General features: G+C 42.9%; 1 protein-coding gene across 1 annotated transcript; it reads right to left on the bottom strand.

Annotated features, from left to right (window-relative positions):
• Positions 1–44: 44 nt before the first annotated feature.
• On the bottom strand, positions 45–17699 carry LOC118389288 (hexokinase-1-like). Its single transcript, XM_052527743.1, has 18 exons — positions 17322–17699; positions 15766–15928; positions 13425–13573; positions 12702–12821; positions 12190–12285; positions 12007–12106; positions 11583–11766; positions 11059–11214; positions 10654–10887; positions 10113–10417; positions 9481–9629; positions 9157–9276; positions 8480–8575; positions 6073–6172; positions 5641–5824; positions 5171–5326; positions 4610–4843; positions 45–1347 (listed from the first exon to the last, which is right to left on the bottom strand). Exons 1-18 carry the CDS (start codon positions 17382–17384, stop codon positions 1182–1184), a joined length of 2775 nt encoding a protein of 924 aa, XP_052383703.1. The 5' UTR covers positions 17385–17699; the 3' UTR covers positions 45–1181.
• Between the last annotated feature and the right edge of the window lie 945 nt (positions 17700–18644).

Here is an 18644-nt window from a genome sequence, read left to right as displayed (position 1 = left end):
CCACCTGTACAGTGAAATTCTAAGAAAGAGACATCTCCACAGTATTTACTGCACAACAAAATATAATTTAATGAATTCACTTGTCACAGTTTGGAACACAAATCTATTTTGATATATAAAATAAAAGGATCCAGGACCCTCCATTTGTCTCAGAATAAGGCATGCAGTCTTCATAGAGCTTTGGACATGTAAAGCTACAGGTCATGTTACAGTAGGACTCACAGAGACATTCAGGTCATGTTACAGTAGGACTCACAGAGACATTCAGGTCATGTTACAGTAGGACTCACAGAGACATTCAGGTTATGTTACAGTAGGACTCGCAGAGACATTCAGGTCATGTTACAGTAGAACTCACAGAGACATTCAGCCACAAGTACACACAGAAGCGCTCGGAGTAGCCACTCTTGTCTTGGGGCCCAATGAACATGTATTATTTCTGCACACAATGCGTAGGTATAGGTGGGAATGAACACAAAACACAACACCTAAGGTATAGTAGTAATTCACATTTATGTAGCAACAAGGTAGTACACTTTAACTGGGGGGGACGGGGGGGAATACTGTATTATGTGACTTACTTTTGACATACATTTACACAAAAAAATAGTAGTAGACTAGTACATTGTGTGAAAATAGTATGTAGGTGGTGTGTAAAATTATGACTTTTTACAGCTGTGACTCTTGCTTTCCACCCTATAAACACAGGCCTTTTTGGAAAAGATATATAAAGAGTGTAATCACTATAAAGGAGTTGTTGTATCATTCATTGGATTACATTTTCAATGGTTCAATTGAGAGTTCCACCAAAATACTATTACTCTTGTAACTCGCATATCCAGTAGAAAGTACAGAGAACTTTTTGTTTGGTGCAAAATCCAACTTTTGTTATACAATACACACGTTTTGCACTATATTTATCAGATACTTAAGACAACATGCTATCGAGGACAATTTACAAACATTTAAATGATAAACCCTTCTGGTGCATTATAAATAAATAAAGGTGAAATATTCTAGTATTTTTACTTCCCTATGCATGCGGACATGTCTCCGGCTGTGAGAGTGGCCAGGTGGAGTCACGGCTGTCGGGGCTATGGGGAGATGGAGAGAAGAGCTGTGCAGTGGGTGGAAGAAAAGTTGGAGTAGCAGGTTGTTGTACAGGTGATGGGAGGGGCGACTCATTGCGCTTGCTGAGCCGCTTGCTGCGCCTCTTGCGCTCTCTGGCGACAGCCCACGGCTGTGATGAGGGCTGCACCCTTGCCGCTCCCATCCTCCGACAACAGGAAGTTGACGTTACACTTGGGGGCGAGCTCCTTCACTGTCTGGTGGAAGATCCGGGAAAAGCTGGAGAGACAGGCACACATAGACGAGTATAAGGATAATTGTCTCTTATAGGACATACAGTGGGGCAAAAACGTATTTAGTCAGCCACCAATTGTGCAAGTTCTCCCACTTAAAAAGATGAGAGAGGCCTGTAATTTTCATTATAGGTACACGTCAACTATGACAGACAAAACGAGAGAAAAAAAATCCAGAAAATCACATTGTAGGATTTTTAATTCATTAATTTTCAAATTATGGTGGAAAATAAGTATTTGGTCACCTACAAACAAGCAAGATTTCTGTCTCTCACAGACCTGTAACTTCTTCTTTAAGAGGCTCCTCTGTCCTCCACTTGTTACCTGTATTAATGGCACCTGTTTGAACTTGTTATCAGTATAAAAGACACCTGTCCACAACTTCAAACAGTCACACTCCAAACTCCACTATGGCCAAGACCAAAGAGCTGTCAAAGGACACCAGAAACAAAATTAAAGACCTGCAGCAGGCTGGGAAGACTGAATCTGCAATAGGTAAGCAGCTTGGTTTGAAGAAATCAACTGTGGGAGCAATTATGATCACAAAATGATCACAAGAACGGTGAGCAAAAATCCCAGAACCACACAGGGGGACCTAGTGAATGACCTGCGGAGAGCTGGGACCAAAGTAACAAAGCCTACCATCAGTACTCTACTCAGCAAACTAGATGCAGTTTATCACATTGCCATCCGTTTTGTCACTAAAGCACCTTATACCACCCACCACTGCGACTTGTACGCTCTAGTCGGCTGGCCCTCGCTACATATTTGTCGCCAGACCCACTGGCTCCAGGTCATCTACAAGTCCATGCTAGGTAAAGCTCCGCCTTATCTCAGTTCACTGGTCACGATGGCAACACCCATCCGTAGCACGCGCTCCAGCAGCAGTATCTCACTGATCATCCCTGATGCCAACACCTCATTTGGCCGCCTTTCGTTCCAGTTCTCTGCTGCCTGTGACTGGAACGAATTGCAAAAATTGCTGAAGTGGGAGACTTTTATCTCCCTCACCAACTTCAAACATCTGCTATCTGAGCAGCTAACCGATCGCTGCAGCTGTACATAGTCTATCGGCAAATAGCCCACCCATTTTTACCTACCTCATCCCCATACTGTTTTTATGTATTTACTTTTCTGCTCTTTTGCACACCAATATCTCTACCTGTACATGACCATCTGATCATTTATCACTCCAGTGTTAATCTGCAAAATTGTAATTATTCGCCTACCTCATGCCTTTTGCACACAATGTATATAGACTCCCCTTTTTTTTCCTACTGTGTTATTGACTTGTTAATTGTTTACTCCATGTGTAACTCTGTGTTGTCTGCTCACGCTGCTATGCTTTATCCTGGCCAGGTCGCAGTTGCAAATGAGAACTTGTTCTCAACTAGCCTACCTGGTTAAATAAAGGTGAAATAAAAAAAAATAAAAGTAACACACTACGCCACCAGGGACTCAAATCCTGCAGTGCCAGACGTGTCACCTGCTTAAGCCAGTACATCTCCAGGCCCGTCTGAAGTTTGCTAGAGAGTACGACCCTGCCTCACACAGGAAGTGGCGCAGGTCCTAATCCAGGCACTTGTCATCTCCCGTCTGGATTACTGCAACTCGCTGTTGGCTGGGCTCCCTGCCTGTGCCATTAAACCCCTACAACTCATCCAGAACGCCGCAGCCCGTCTGGTGTTCAACCTTCCCAAGTTCTCTCACGTCACCCCGCTCCTCCGCTCTCTCCACTGGCTTCCAGTTGAAGCTCGCATCCGCTACAAGACCATGGTGCTTGCCTACGGAGCTGTGAGGGGAACGGCACCTCAGTACCTCCAGGCTCTGATCAGGCCCTACACCCAAACAAGGGCACTGCGTTCATCCACCTCTGGCCTGCTCGCCTCCCTACCACTGAGGAAGTACAGTTCCCGCTCAGCCCAGTCTAAACTGTTCGCTGCTCTGGCCCCCCAATGGTGGAACAAACTCCCTCACAACGCCAGGACAGCGGAGTCAATCACCACCTTCCGGAGACACCTGAAACCCCACCTCTTTAAGGAATACCTAGGATAGGATAAGTAATCCTTCTCACCCCCCTTTAAGATTTAGATGCACTATTGTAAAGTGACTGTTCCACTGGATGTCATAAGGTGAATGCACCAATTTGTAAGTCGCTCTGGATAAGAGCGTCTGCTAAATGACTTAAATGTAAATGTAAAGAGCATTTGGATGATCCAGAAGAAGATTGGGAGAATGTCATATGGTCAGATGAAACCAAAATATAACTTTTTGGTAAAAACTCAACTCATCGTGTTTGGAGGACAAAGAATGCTGAGTTGCATCCAAAGAACACCATACCTATTGTGAAGCATGGGGGTGGAAACATCATGCTTTGAGGCTGTTTTTCTGTAAAAGGACCGGGACGACTGATCCGTGTAAAGGAAAGAATGAATGGGGCCATGTATCGTGAGATTTTGAGTGAAAACCTCCTTACATCAGCAAGGGCATTGAAGATGACAATGATCCCAAACACACCGCCTGGGCAACGAAGGAGTAGCTTCGTAAGAAGCATTTCAAGGTCCTGGAGGGGCCTAGCCAGTCTCCAGATAGAAAATCTTTGGAGGGAGTTGAAAGTCCGTGTTGCCCAGCAACAGCCCCAAAACATCACTGCTCTAGAGCAGATCTGCATGGAGGAATGGGCCAAAATACCAGCAACAGTGTGTGAAAACCTTGTGAAGACTTACAGAAAACATTTGACCTTTGTCATTGCCAACAAAGGGTATATAACAAAGTATTGAGATAAACTTTTGTGATTGACCAAATACTTATTTTCCACCATAATTTGCAAATCAATTCATTAAAAATCCTACAATGTGATTTTCTGGATTTTTTTTCTCATTATGTCTGTCATAGTCGAAGTGTACCTATGATAAAAATTACAGGCCTCTCATCTTTTTAAGTGGGAGAACTTGCACAATTGGTGGCTGACTAAATACTTTTTTGCCCCACTGTATCACTGAATTGATGATGCGGATTCATTACAATTGTACTCAGAGTTCTATTTCTATGATATCTAAGTAGACAAGATGTAGCAGATGTGAAATGTCCTTATCCTCTGACACTAATATCACACGTCATTATGGAAATGCTTCTAATTTCCACCTTTTAACATTTTAAGGAAGCTTTGGATTTAGTTTACTATGAGCTAACACTGGCTCTCCTTTTTTCCCTCTCCCTTCCTCTCTCTCTATCCCTCCATCACTCACTGTGGGTGCAGTTTGTAGAGTGTTCCGTCAACCCCCACAGTGACGTCTAGGTGGTCCAGCCCTCTGTTCTCACGAATCTTGTCCACCACGCCGGCCATTCCGGCTCCGCAGATCTGAGCCGCACGGAGGGACACGGTGCTGCATACCTCCTTGACGATGATACTGTCGTCACATGTGCTGTCCAGACCCAGCTGCTGTAGGATGGCCCTGACCTGCAGCAAGGCCAGGCGATCGCTGGGGGAAGAAAGGGTTAAAGGTCCATCAAGAGCCATTGGATCACTGGATACTGAATAGTTACTTGTGCATACAGGTAGGCCTAATATTGGTTACAGTCTCATAAAGGTGTCTATCATATTCTTATGTGTTTGTAACAATGTAGATGCAATTGTTGTAAACAATTTGTAATTGTATTAAGTGTTGGTTCTCAACAGCGTAGATAATCTCTGTACATCCCAAATTTCAACAGGATTCTTATGCACACCCCCAGGTGTATATCCTTAGTTAATAGGGTCAAATTTAAGTACAGCGAGAGATTTTTTAGTTTAATCACATGTTCCCTACCTCTCTATCTGGGACAGGAATTTGGTCTCAAAGATGCCTCTGGTCTTCAGCGTCTCAGAGATCTTTCCACGGAACAGGAAGCCGCGCTTGGTCAGGTCAATCAGGATGTTCCTCACAATTTCTCCCAAGTACATGCCGCTACACATCTTCTCATACCTGAGACATGGAGTGAAACATACCCAAAACATACCCAAAATTTGAGGCATATAACTTAGTTATTTAGTTTGGCCCATCTTTCCTCAGGGAACATAGTACAGTAGACCATCGATGACTCTTAGTCTAACATACCAACAATCACAACCAAGCACCATTTTATTATGGATAACAATAAAGTATTTTAGAGTCAATAAAGGATTCTGGTTCAAATACGATAAAGTACAGGTGCATGCTCAGGCCATTAACAAAACACTCAGGCCAAAAAAACAAAAACAAAATTCAGCCATTTACTAGTTTGGCGGTTCAATTGTCACCTCTGTTTGCCCTCGTTGAGTGAGTTCTCGTCCACGGCGCAGTCGTACTGCGTCCTGATATCGTCCAGGCACCCATTGTCCCCGAAGGCGCCCCACTCCATGTTGACGCACATGCGTCCCTCGTTCCCCTCCACCGTCTCTATGTTCCTCATCTCCTCCATGTAACACGCGTTACTACCTGTCCCTGTTAGAATGCACGTGACATCCCAGGTCTTAGGTTTATAATGCACGTGACATCCCAGGTCTATAAATCTATACAGTATTACATGTATTGCGGATATACTGCTTATTACAATGTACATTACAGTAAATTATATACAATTTGGTATAAAAGTTTTAGCCATTAGCGTTGTATCCAATTTCATCAACTTATTTTGCATTTGATAGAAAAAACAAGGTTGTGTTGATTAAAATAAGTAGTGGACTGTATACCTGCAATAAGTCCAACCTCACAGGTGGGCTCTTCATATGCACACGTCATCATTGTTCCAACAGTGTCATTCACCACAGCTACCACATCCAGATCAAACTCCTACACATACACACAACACAAACAACATTATGAGTTGAACAGTACATTTGAGTGAGTTGAACTATACATTTTCTTCTTCACCCAATGCTTTAAATAGTAACCTCATTCGTCACCTTAATTTACTGTCACAACCAGAAAACAAACCTCCATTTAGAGTCATGCATCATGTTGTAAAGCAAAAAACATGATATTATTTTCAGTGTGAGTGTTGGTGTGTACAAATGGTTATTTCTCAGTTATTTCTCAATGAATTATCCACTTTTCCCCCCTGGAAATGTTAGTGAATGGCTGCTTCAACTGAAAGATGATATCAGACATGGCAACCTTTCAAATAGCACTCCAAGAACAATGCAACCCACTGACCCTCCACACATTCATTATTATGCAGAAGCTCAGACAGGAGACAGACAGGCATACACACACAATTGACAAAAATATATCATATTCCCATTCCCATTTGTAAAGATCCTGATCTTTTGTTGATGTTGCTAGAAATATAAACTCGCAAGTTGGTCACAAAAATGGTCACAACAATGGTCACAACAAACACTCTCAAGTTAATTTGTCTTATACGTTTCCTATAACTATTTACAGTCATTTTTGCATTCTTGTTTATTACAATTTTCCCATGTTAATAACATGCTATTTAAACAATTTCAACACCTCTGCATTGCGGTAGTCCTGGAAATCCAACCCTAGGCAACACAGTGACTAGGGACTGGTTTCAGTAATTGACTCTTTATGTTATAGATTAACTACGTCACTACCTACAGTACATCGATTTAAAAATTTATTATCTTGGCTCTCCAACAAATCATGAGGCAGTCATGCCTGAACGTCGCGATTCAAAACCAAAACTTACAGGAAAAACCTTTGCAGTGGTTTTAGTTAAAGTAGTTAAAAATAACCAAAGTGATTTACATTTACATTTAAGTCATTTAGCAGACGCTCTTATCCAGAGCGACTTACAAATTGGTGCATACACCTTATGACATCCAGTGGAACAGCCACTTTACAATAGTGCATCTAAATCTTTTAGGGGGGTGAGAAGGATTACTTACCCTATCCTAGGTATTCCTAGGATAGGATCTCCATCTTGCTAGCCAATATTTAGTATTTTTTTATTTTGCCAATATTTAGTATTTTATTCAAGCCAATAAAGTAGTGACGTAGGTAATTACGTACTTCCTCTATGCCAAAATAGTCCATAATTGAAACCAGGCTCTAGTCACTGTGTTGCCTAGGGACAGGTTTTTGAGACTAGCATTGCGGCTCTGTTTTACCTGTTATTTTTGCCCGAATCAATTTGCTCATTGACATTCAACTAATACTTACTCCATCCTCCATCTAAAAAGGTGAAATTGATCAAAAAGATACTGAGAAACATGTTGGTGTGTGATTTGGGCTGAGAACCCCTCAGAACAACAAGTCCAGAATGACCGAAGCACATTGAGTATAACCGAGTTACTGCAGCACGGCTGAAAGTTGCCAATGGAGACATTGCATATGCTACTAGCATATGCTCCTAATGCTAACTAATGCTAACTTAAAATATTGTGGTCTGGCATTTTGCATTGTTGAATAAATTGAAACATTGTTACTTGGGATGGTATCAGTATTTCCAAACGCAGTATTTCCAAAGTGATTTATTGTTGATAAATGGTGTTATGAATGAGATCAACCTTTACGTGGGGTGTTAATGTTAATGGTGACTGAGACAGTGTAGTGGCAGTTCAGTTATGGCGCATGAGTGTAATGACAGTTCCACACAGTATTGCCAATTTAGTGATTTTGTTACTATATTTAGCAAGTTTTCAGACACCTCCAGCAACTTTTATTGATAAAAGAGCCTAGCAACAAATTCACTACTTTTCAGGCTGCCTTTGGGGAGTTTTCCCACAAAGGATTTCTATGGTTTTGATAGCATTTAGCGACTTTTCCCACTCAGACTTTTCTGCCGCAAAACATGGGAGACGCTGTCTGTGCAATAAAGGCACTGCAATGGTGCACAGATAGGCAGAGAAGCACAAGGGGAGGGGGTGTGCAGTGGGAGAGGTGGCGAAAATGCTATGTCAGGAACCGCAGCTGTGCAGGGCAAATTGGTGCTGTGACTTCGTCATGGCAACGGCAAAACGTCACCCAGCGACTTCTAGCAACAAATCAATGAGCCAATAGTGATTCTCACTGAAAAATTGTTGGCAACTGGTTCCACACCAGTTATTTGATTCTACTCTATGGAGTTATATTGTGGGGAGGTGTTACATATTATCACAGTGGTGTGACATAAGGCGTGGTGTCCAACCTCACCTCTTTCCTCTTGATGCCCTCCCGGAGAAGCTCCACCACGTCTTCACCCTCACAGTCTGTGCATTTGAAGCCTTTGGTCCAGTTCACAAGGATACCCTGAAAAACAGAAAAGGCACTTTTTGGTTACGCTCCTATCACCTAGAGCTGGACGATATGGCCAAAAATCCATATTGCGATAAATTGCACAAATTTATGCGATAACGCTAAAATAGAACGATACATTTATATATATATATATACATTTATTATAATGTACACCATCATTTTATTATTACACACAAAAAAACAAAGATGTATTGTTGTAGCGTCAATTGTCCCATTAACAATCACCCATATTAGCAAACTTATAGAATTTCAAACTTCACATTTCTCTAGTATATGCTACTTATCACAATGAACGATATCAGCAAAATGCCTTCGGTGTCAATAATTTTAGGTTTATCGTCCCAGCTCTACGATCACTTAATACATTGACTTGATTTTCAGTGCATCCACATATTTTATAGTTACATTAGACACGACTATCACTCAGAACGATCAATGAAATATACTGTGAAATGCAAATGTTGATCATAATTGTCAGTGAGAGTGATTCCATTTTTGGAGGCTCTTGCGTAACAGGATATATTTTGGGTTCTCATCCAGGGTAGATGTTAGCCAGCAGATAAACTACTCACTGCATCCAGGCTCTTCTGGTGGCAGGGGAAGGAAAAGGTGAAGCCCAGAGGCAGACGGGCACTCTTCATGCCCATGTAGTCCAGGAAGTCAGAGATGCAGTGCACAATGTGGTCAAAGAGCTGGAGGAAACGGTGGAAAAAAACGGCTTTAATAATCATACGCTGACTGATGATGTGCTGACTGTATTTATTTCAGTGCAGACAGAAATACATTAGACTCAATTATTTGGACATTTGAAAACGGATGAATCATAGTTCATGAATTGAGACCGAATCTAATGGCTTTTGGCTAATGACATTTAGTAATTTCAGCCATTGCTGTACCTCCTCTCCCGTGCCCTGCATGACCTCGATGGGAATGGCGTAGATTTTGTTGTGCATCTCCACTGTACGCCTTTTCCCACTACGGATCTTAACCAGCAGCACCCGGAAGTTCGTCCCTCCCAGATCCAGAGCCAGAAAATCCCCATTTTCTGTAACATGAGAGCTGGCTTATTAGCTAATGATTTTACAATACCATACAAACTACCACTATTTCCATAAGATATTCTCATGCTTCAAATGTCGATTCTCATAGTTCTACCTGTATAAATTGCTTGAGGTCGGTGACATTTATCTTCTGTTCAGATTAGGCATGGATATTGGGTAACGGTTCAGTAAAAACAAAGGGATTCTAACATGCAAATGCCCAAGGATTATACAAAAAGTACAAAAAGTAGACCAATTTCGAAAGTACTGAAGCTTTTAAACTTTTGCGGGGGTCAGTCCCATTTTATTCCCTAACGGTTGAACAAGGAATTCCTCTATGGAGGTGTAATTGAATTCTTGATTAGACTACAATTCAGATGGAACTGATTCCCGCCAACTCTGAATAGTGGTGAGAAGATATATTAATTCCGCATTTAAATCCTTCCTGCCATCCATCCATCCTTCCACAACCCCCTCCTGTTGGTCACCTGTTCCGTCAGGCGTGCTGCGCACGTAGGTGGGCAGCATCTTGACTGTGGCTGAGTCGTGTGTCTTTTTCCCCAGGCCGTTCTCGATCTCTGTCCTCATCCTCTTCTTCACCTCCAGCAGCTGGGCTTTGCTCAGACGGAACTCGGCCAGTGTCTGGGCGATCTGGCGCGTCTGGTCGGCCAGACGGTACGCTACCGCCGTCACCATGGCAGCACCCTTGGCACTTCCGCTCTCGGACAGCAGGAAACGGACGTCAGAGTCGGGCACCAAACGCCGCACCGTCTTGTGGAGACGTCGGGCATATCTGCAGAGAGAGAAGGGCGGATGAATGGAAGAGATTACAAGCTGTTTGGATTTTTGTATCAAAGTCTAGTACTTGTCAAGGAAATGGCAATCTTGATATGTTATTGCATCATCACTTGTGGTAGAGACCAGCATATTCTTTGACACCTGTGGCTATTTTGAAATTCCCTCCTGTTCTCTTATTGTGTTCTTGCACAGAGGAGGTCCTATCAACCTCCTGCAGGTTTGAGTACTCACTGAGGGTGCATCTTGTACATCGACCCATCAATGCCCACAGTGGTGCGCAGGCGGGCGGCTCCCTTGTTGTCCTTCAGCCGAGTAAGGATACCTCCCAGTGTAGCTGCGATGAGGTTCGCAGAGCGGAAGGATACGATAGTGCACACGTGTTGTACGGCAACACAGTCCTCTTGAGAAGGCTCCACCCCAAGCCTCGTTAGAATCTCTTTGCATTTGGTCAGGCCTTCCTTGCTCCTGTCATGGGGAGAGAGAGGTCAATGGCAAGAATTTATGTAGTGCATGAGCTCTACAGCTCACTTAGCCTTAAATAACATTTCATTGTATGTAATGGAGGTCATATAGTCCACAAAAACAATGGAGTTGTGTATATTTTCCTTCGAAGAAACTCCATGGTTGACCTCTTACTTCTCAATGGCTGAAACATGCTTCGTTTCGATCTTCCCTTTTGTCAGAAGCTCAGGGGTTATCCGACCCTCGAAAAGCAGTCCCTCCTTGGCCATCTTGACCAGGATGAGGCGGACCAGCTCTCCCATAAACATCCCGCTGGCCATCTTCTCAAACCTTCCCAGACACAGACACAACAGAGACACTGTCAGTTTATTTTTAGGGCTTGTAAACAAATACACAGCTTTACGTTCTCTGAGGATTTATTGTTTTGTGACATGACTCTTCCCAGAGATTTTGTAAATACCTGCTTGGGTTGAACAATGTCTACACTGTTTTCTGTTTTATCTTGGCGGTGAGGGTGGCAAGCCCCTGGCCTGGAGCCCTATATATTTATCACTTGTAGTGATTTTTAACTGACAAATTTAACTGACAAATTTTACTGTAATTAGCTTTAGGTCATAAGTCCGTTATAGCAACAACTATCAACACATATTCCACATAGCAGTCCCGAGTACCATGTAGGCCCTGCTGTCTTGACTTACAGCTGTTTCCCAGGGTTGAGGGAGCCGCGGTCGATCTCCCGGTCAAATTCTGTACGGAGGTCCTCTAGGGACCCGTCGTCCCCGAACGCCCCCCACTCTGTGTTGATGCACATCCTGCCCTCGTCTCCCTCCACCAGGTCAATGTGCCGCAGCTCCTCCATGTAGCAGGCATTAGTACCAGTACCTGAAAGTACACCCAGCCTAGTAAATAACCTGTCTGGAGCACTACGGCAAGCCACAGGAGAATGCTGTGCCGCAAAATGGGCATCTGCTTAATTTTCACTTAATTTTAGAAGTAACATGAGTCTACAATGACACATCATTCTTTGCCATTGGCAAGCTGCACAGTTCTTTTACCACCTTTTATCAATAACCCTTTTGAGTGTATGCAAACATACATGTCTTGAATGCTGTGTATCCTCACCAATGATAATGCCAACTTCACATCGTTGATCGTCGAACCCACAGGTCATCATTGTTCCGGTTGTGTCATTGACCACTGCCATGATGTCAGCTTCATAGTCCTGACAAATACAATATGTTTTCTAATTCTCTTCCAGTGGCACACGTGGTAATTCAATTATGGTTAAGAAATAAGAAAACTCACCCCTCGTTTCTTGATGGCCTTGTTCAGAAGTTTCACAACGTCCATGCCTTCTACACCACTCACTTTAAACTTCTTTGTCCAAGTCACTAAGACGGCCTTTAACAGACAGCACTTTCTTTAATAAATCTGTCCTATGACCACCTAGTGTTAGTCTTAGCTAGTGTTAGCTGGTGTTGACTGGTGTTGGCTAGTCTTAGCTAGTGTTGGCTAGAGTTGGCTAGTCTTAGCTAGAGTTAGCTGGTTTTGGCTAGTCTTAGCTAGTTTTAGCTGGTGTTAACTGGTGTTGGCTAGTGTTGGCTTTTAAAATGGCTTTTAAAATGAGGATTTTGTCCCCCAGGCAGGTACCACCCCCGCAGTTGTATACTCTACAACAGAACTGTGCAAACTCAAACCCTAAAAGTGGTCTTATACTTAAATATAATTAAACCAATTATGCCATTTATTGTGGTTTCTCAACATCTCAAATAAAGCATTAAAACATTATAAAAGCATACATTATTGGAACCTCTTACCTCGTCCAGTTTAGTTTGTGCACATGGGAAGGAGAATGTGAATCCTACTGGGAGTTTTTTATCCTTGATCTTTTGCTTCTCCATGAAGTCACCAAGGCATTCTGCGACATGGTCAAAGAGCTACAGACATAAAAATAACTTGCATTGAGGAGTGAGACAGAAGCACGCAGTTATACAATTACACATAATAACAGTAGAAGCAACCCAACCCTATTGGCTTGTCAAACCCCTAATTAACAATTGAACTGGTTTGAATTGGTAAATCATGATGGTGGCCAGCAGTTCTTCAAGTCAGTCCTCCACTACGACCACTCTGTAGGCCTATAGGTTACAGTGTGGAATGTTTTTTTTGTTTCAACCAATTACAATTGATCTCTCTCGTTACAGAATTGTTGTGGGTATCACGTTACTGTTGCCAACTGCCCTCTCTCCGGGAGTTTCAACAGTCAACAGATGTCAACAGTGTAGTGATGGGGGTCTTGATGTCACACCCACTTCATAGGACAAACAGATCCATACAACAATATTGAGTGACTGCTTTTATACAGAGTGATCCTTATTGTTTGACCCGGTGAACCTCTGATGTCAGTGAATGAGACTATCGCCAATGGTCTGGGAGTGTTTGGGCAGTTTTGAGGGTGTTTTTGGTTGTGTTTGAGTTTGTTTTGTTGTATTTTTGAGGGTGTTTTTTATTTTTTGGTGGTGTTTTGTGGTGTTGTTGACCTGCGTCCCACTCCCATGGATAATGTCCTCAGGGGTCTCGTAGACCAGGCTTTCCATCTGAACCGGCTGCTTCTTGTCTTGTGTCACCTTCACGCGCAGAATACGGAAGTTGGAGCCACCCAGATCCAGAGCTAAGAAATCCCCCTTTTCTGTCAGATTGGAGAAAATAAAATAAAAACAGAGAAGAAAATACATTAACAACATTACCTATTTTCTAGTGTCTTTCAAGCAGCGTGTTACTTTCGAAAAAATTCCTTTTAGGTGAACTGAATTGATTGCCTGCCAGGTGCTATATGTCAGGATTATGTCATTCTAGGAAGGGAGACAAAATCATACTCTGTCCTCAAAAGGTAAAGAAAGGCCTGTTTATATTTGATTGTATATATCAAGCACCAAGCTGTTTGTGTACTCCAGACACTAAGCTGATCTAATTACACTATCTGTCTGGTGTTGACCACAGAGCATTATCACAATCTGTTCCCTTGACCTGTCTGGAATGAAATGTCACTGAGCTGTATTGGATGGAGGTGTGTCTGATGGCCTACAGAATAGACGATGGCTCCATTTGTAGCTGCCATTAAAGCGAAGTAGAATTCTATCCTCAGGCTAACTAGGTAATATTCTGTTATAACACTGTTATAGAGTACTGCTGTTCCATCTAGATTGTAGTTTACAATAAAGGGCCTGCAGTTAAAAGAGTTCTCCACTGTTGATATTCATCTTTCCATACTCTGTAGAGAATACCATCACAGAAAATATATTGCATGAGTTGCTATCTTGTTGATCATGGCATTGATGGCTTGTGATTGGCCTGTGTAACTAAGTAAATTGTTGATAATACTTTTGCACACATCTCACATACTTGACACATATCAGTTGTCAGCTGTCACCATAGCCTCAACTTTGAACTTTGACTGAATCCCCCTTCCCAGACCCTCTCATGTCCAGTGGCTGAAAACTATGGCTATTTATAACATGCAAGATGACAGGGAACTGCTCATGGCAGGCTGGCTTTATGATACGACCCCTCTGCAAGGCTAGCCTTGTTGGGCCTCAGGATTTACTGTCCACAGGCCACTCTGTTTACAAACAAAGATAGGCCACCCTGGTCTATGCATAGGTTGGATGTTTGGAGTAAACCTCTTGACAATGCCCTCTACTATCAGCAGTGGCCTCTACTATCAGTGGGCTCTACTATCCGCAGTGGCCTCTACAATCAGTAAGTTCAAAATAGCTTTCTGACATTTTATTATCAGGAAACATTTTACATATGGTATTTTCTATCCTCTTCTCCAAAGTAGTAACTTTATGCTGGGAAGATTGCCTGTTGTCATTCAACATTACATTTGTTAATGTAACCCAATACTCTAGTTATTTATTAACGAGGGCTGGGCATTTTAACTGATGTTGACAGGCAATCAGCTATAAACAAACAAGGAAACAAACAACTCATCTCTTTTTTCATGTCTTAAACTATAAATCTTACCTGTAACTTTAAATTTCAACTACAACATATACATTTTATATGCTATAAACTGAACAAAAATAACCCCAACTGTCCCCAATAAACCCAACTACCCCAACGGTGGACCCCTGCATAATTTTGCATGCGCTCAGTGTCTCTGTATCTAGCAGTTGAATGATCAGCGTCAGTGATATTAAATGTTATCATGCACTGCTATAGCACAGCTAATCATACTGACAGCCCATAGACACTCTAGTGGCCACAGAGAGCACTGTTTTGCTCCTGGGCTCACAACAATGGCGCTAGTTGGCCATATGACCTGCCAAGTTCAAATACAGGGGCCACACAGTACACACAAAAATCCTAATGGCACAGAATGGCACAGGCCATTTAAAACACCTCAGCACATTTTTGCAGCATAGATAAGCTGCGAGTGTAGTGTGCTTTAAAGTGCTTACAGTATGAACACTATTTTCAATGTAGAGTTAAAAGTGCTTTTACTAGAAGAAAGGACATGCTAGTAGATATGCAAGCTGCAGGTCCAAATGGGATCCATGCAATTATCTTATGATTATGAATGTATAGGTTTTTTTGTAATGCAGAGAGGCAGTGTGGATTATTTCCAATGTACGTATATATTGCTGTACTTTATTAAAGAGATTGAAGGCGATATTAATTAAGCACTTTCCAATTCGTAACATATCATCCGAATTGCAGGAATATTATAATAATACTTTTTTGCAGGATGTAACATATCATATGAAATGGATGACTTTGTGCACAATTTTCGGGAACCCGTTTTGGCTCGTGAACCAACTGAACCACACAGAACCACTATTGCATTGAAGTTGACCCTGTATTGACTTGACACTTTACCTGATCCATCAGGGATGGACCTGACAAAGGTGGGCAGCATCTTGACGGTCGCGGTGGTGTTGGTGTCGCGGCCCAGCCCGTTCTCCAGCTCCCGCCGGAACCGACACTTGATGTCATGCAGCGTCTCGTCAGAGAAACGCATGGAGTAAAGGTACTTGTCGATCTATAGACCACCACAGGAAAGAATGGATACAATATGTTATGATGATATGTCATCATGATACAGTATATACGAAGATTAGGGTCTTGAGTTTTACTGACCCTAACTATTATGTATCGTTATGATACTGTATATTACTCAACCAATGATGGAGTGCAGGTACTTAGCAATATGAAGACAGACAGACATTACAAGTTGTTATATTATTCCAGAGTGCAATGGAACAAAATCCACAGGGAACAACTGGATAGGATCCACATATTATTATATAATCTCTTGCAGTGGCATTAGTATTCACCAGTCACTATGGGGCTCCAAAAAGAAGAGCTGAGCTGAAAAATATTACTGCTGTAGAGCCGATAGCTGGAGAATGATTGTCCTGATATAAATAGCATTGTGCAGCCTTCACATAGAGACGAGTATGTGTGTGACGCTAGTAATTAAGTAGTAGTAGGCTACAAACTAATGAAATGCACACTATCAGAGACCATCTGTTTTCATCACAATGGTAAGTATTAGTACAATTTTGGGGCATCAAAAAAATGTAATGATTAAGATCATTTAATATTTTGCTGAATCAGCCCTCATACAGGTCTTAATCAGGAATGTAATGGTTAACTGAGTTTATTCCCAGGGGCCTTAACATTTTCACTGCTGTGGTGAATCACACATTAGTAACTAGCTACAGTACTAGGGGCACGTGCACATGCTGCACTACACGTCACGTATGACATCACAAATCCTATCCCACACTTCGTCAGAGAACGAGCACATCTGTCTATCACTAACGGGCGTGTCCCCTCCTATCCACGGGAATGAACGAGGGAATTGATTTGGTTACAGGCCTAGTGTCAGAGGAGGAGGATGGCGAGGCAAGGTGGGGTTTGGCACTTTAACCGTTTCCATGACGATGGAGAGGGAGAGAGAGAGAGAAGAAGAGGGGGAGGGAGAGAGGAAGTGCTCACAGCTTCCAGAGCCTCTAGCTCACAGACACCTGTCTGCTTCAGACGCCCCGGCAACAGACGCCCCAGAAACACTCCTTAGTGATGAGAGGGGGGCTAGCATGCACTGCATCACGACCACCACCAGCTAGCCCACCAAGTTGGCACATCCTAATCTCAAGGACACACAGTGTGTTTATTAAAAACTGCGCACTCCTGTTCCAACACTTACTCTAGACAAGACTAACCACTCATCAATATTAAATCAGATGTCCATCATGGCTTCCCTCCCAAAGCTCCATCCTCGCCCAGCCTCATCACATGTCCCAGAGGCATATTGATATGCAGATAGCATCAACCATCAACCAGTGTCCATGACTGTCAGCAGCGTCTACTCTTGCAAAACTGACCCATTCTAGAGGGAAGAGTACAGTAAAAGTGTTGTAGTCACTCACCTTCTTAACCTGGTCATCCTTCAGCTCAGTGAAGTAATATGCCAGAAGCTGTGCCGCTATCATCCTGCCTGCACGTATGCGAGGGCTGTCAGCGACTGACGAACGGAGGGAGGTGAGAGAAAAGGGAGGAAAGAACAACCGATATCCAAGCTCGCTCTTGTCCTTCACTGATCCCTTCTTTATTCTAATGAGGAGGAAACGCAGACCTGAGCTGCCCTAGTTCCCTTTGAACATAATAGTGAAGAAGAAGAAGCTGTGCCTTGGTTGCACACACATAGGCACACACAGTGTCTTGTCTGTGTCTCAGTGCTGTGGTGCTAGCTCTTCTAGCTGCTCCCTGCTAGCTGCCTGTCTGTTGGTGGATGCAGTGCTGCACTGGAATGGTGGTCAGCTAAGCCCTGCCCCCACCGTACACTGATTGGCTGAGCCAGGGCTGCTTGCGGAGGGTATGGCAAGGGGAGGGGGGGTTGAGGGCTTCTCCTTCAGCTCAGGAAAGGAGGAGAGAAGAACGGGGGATAGGAAGAGAGAGAGAGGTGGGAGGGAAAGGGGGATTGCAAGAGAAATGGATAAGGGAGGAAGTGGAGGCTTGGTTGATACAGTATCCCACCCTCATTGAAAGAGAAGGATAGAGAAAAAGAGAGTGAGAGACTCCCGGCAGGCATGTCTGTACCCAGGGGAGGACATGCAAGTAGGAGGGCAATCACATGATGATGTCATTCCTCTCCTCTGCATCACCATCCTCATGCTGGGGCATCAGCTGGATGATTGTAGGTGACTGAAGGGCACCCTGACAGCTCTAGGGACATATATAGAAATATACTTTAGGTTAAGGTCTCTGAGTTGAGTGTTTGTGTTAGTGACACCTATTCTACTTCTATTGCCCCATCAACGTTTTATGTGATGTAGTCTGTGACCCTGTGACCTCTCTCCAAAGTGGAACCAGTGGACATCGCAAGTTATTTTTCATAATTGTATTGATGAGGTCAACCTCGTGAAATTTAGGATGGGTTTGGATATTTGGTGGGACCCTTTATAAAACAGACAATGTATCAAGTCAGAGATGATTCAGTGAAGAGTCTGGATGAACAATGTATCTAATGACTTGAGTGCTTGACGTACGTGGTCTTGAGGTAGAGAAGAAGTTTGAAAGCATCTCACCACTCTCACCAACTGTTATATTGAATAGAAGTGGGCAGAAATCTTGATGTCACTGTTTTTGAATATTATGAATGCTATCCTATCGTTTTTTGTCGAACAATTAATCAATACCGATTTACCAAAACAGCTCATATGTAATGTGTACCATTCCATCAGAATTATATT

This window comes from Oncorhynchus keta, chromosome 10 (assembly GCF_023373465.1).
Source record: "Oncorhynchus keta strain PuntledgeMale-10-30-2019 chromosome 10, Oket_V2, whole genome shotgun sequence".
NCBI classification, from domain to species: domain Eukaryota; kingdom Metazoa; phylum Chordata; class Actinopteri; order Salmoniformes; family Salmonidae; genus Oncorhynchus; species Oncorhynchus keta.
The sequence above is the reverse complement of the archived record's forward strand: the minus strand, read 5'-3'. Positions and strand labels throughout refer to the sequence as shown.

Excerpts from the sequence above, each read along its gene's own strand:
- LOC118389288 (XM_052527743.1), bottom strand. The coding sequence starts at position 17,384 with ATGATAGCGGCACAGCTTCTGGCATATTACTTCACTGAGCTGAAGGAT. Across the intron at positions 10,888-11,058 it reads CATGTTTCAGCCATTGAGAA|GAGCAAGGAAGGCCTGACCA; the intron begins GTAAGAGGTCAA and ends TCCCCATGACAG. Across the intron at positions 1,348-4,609 it reads CTCTACAAACTGCACCCACA|CTTTTCCCGGATCTTCCACC; the intron begins GTGAGTGATGGA and ends CTGTCTCTCCAG.